Source organism: Antrostomus carolinensis, unplaced genomic scaffold (assembly GCF_000700745.2).
Source record: "Antrostomus carolinensis isolate BGI_N321 unplaced genomic scaffold, ASM70074v2 scaffold39390, whole genome shotgun sequence".
NCBI lineage: Eukaryota > Metazoa > Chordata > Aves > Caprimulgiformes > Caprimulgidae > Antrostomus > Antrostomus carolinensis.
Window position 1 is genome coordinate 1,021 of NW_010288395.1, and position 1,230 is coordinate 2,250.

Here is a 1,230-nt window from a genome sequence, read left to right on the forward strand (position 1 = left end):
GGTGGAGGAGGCGTTCCGGGACAACCGGATGGTTGCTGTCTGTCAGTACAACTCCATGCCTGACGAGGACGTGGTGCTGATGAGACAATACCTCCGGAAACACAACATCGAGGTCAAGTTTGTCCTCAACGAGGTAGGGGCAGATCCCAGTGTGGGTTTGGTGGGGAGGGGGGAAGGTGGAGGAGAGGTGGGATCACTCCATGGTGCCCTTTGGGGTGAAAAGCTGCATTTTGAGAGCTGTCTCCCCCACATTGTCAGACCCGTGCTGTCTCCCCCAGATTGTCAGACCTGTCCTGTCTCCCCCAGATTGTCAGACCTGTCCTGTCTCCCCCAGATTGTCAGACCTGTCCTGTCTCCCCCAGATTGTCAGACCTGTCCTGTCTCCCCCAGATTGTCAGACCTGTCCTGTCTCCCCCAGATTGTCAGACCTGTCCTGTCTCCCCCAGATTGTCAGACCTGTCCTGTCTCCCCCAGATTGTCAGACCTGTCCTGTCTCCCCCAGATTGTCAGACCTGTCCTGTCTCCCCCAGATTGTCAGACCTGTCCTGTCTCCCCCAGATTGTCAGACCTGTCCTGTCTCCCCCAGATTGTCAGCCTGTCTCCCCACATTGTCAGACCTGTGCTGTCTCCCCCACATTGTCAGACCTGTCCTGTCTCCCCCAGATTGTCAGACCTGTCCTGTCTCCCCCAGATTGTCAGACCCGTGCTGTCACAGTCCAAGTACAAGAATCTCCTCCCTCTCTTTGTGGCACGGAACATCCTGCTGGTGAGCCGGGAAACGAAGGTGAAGGAGATGCTGCGGGTGCTGAAGGGAGTGCCACAGGTCAACCTCCTGGGTGAGAGCCTTCCCTGTGTCCCTGTCAGCTGGGGCTGGGGTCTGGGAGGGGTGGTTCCTCTCGGGGGGTCCACGGTAACGGAGCTGGGTCTGTGGGGTCACGGTTAAAATGAGGGGGTGGATGAGCAGGGTTCCCTGCAGGAGCCTTTCCTCGTGGAAAATGAAACAGCTCTGGCATTGTCACCCCATCTCCCATCCTCAGCTCTGCTCCTCTCTTCCAGGCGCCTGCATCGATGACACCATCCTGAGCAAGCAGGGAGTGGAGAACTTTGCCAAGCTGCCCTCACTGGAGGTCTCTCAGGGGCAGACAGTGGGTGCCCTGTCCCTCCTGCCCTCCCAGACCTCCTCCCTGCTCCAGCGTGGCCCCGCACACCTCACGGCTCTCCTGGATCAGC

At 58.9% G+C, this 1,230-nt stretch overlaps 1 protein-coding gene across 1 annotated transcript; it reads left to right on the top strand.

The window, feature by feature from the left end:
* Window position 1: 1 nt before the first annotated feature.
* Window positions 2–1,228, top strand: MRPL10 (mitochondrial ribosomal protein L10; the record flags this gene model as incomplete). The annotated part of the gene is made up of 3 exons (XM_010166594.1): window positions 2–133; window positions 692–836; window positions 1,057–1,228. Coding segments are annotated over 3 exons (449 nt in total), but the record flags the coding sequence as incomplete, so codon positions are not given.
* Between the last annotated feature and the right edge of the window lie 2 nt (window positions 1,229–1,230).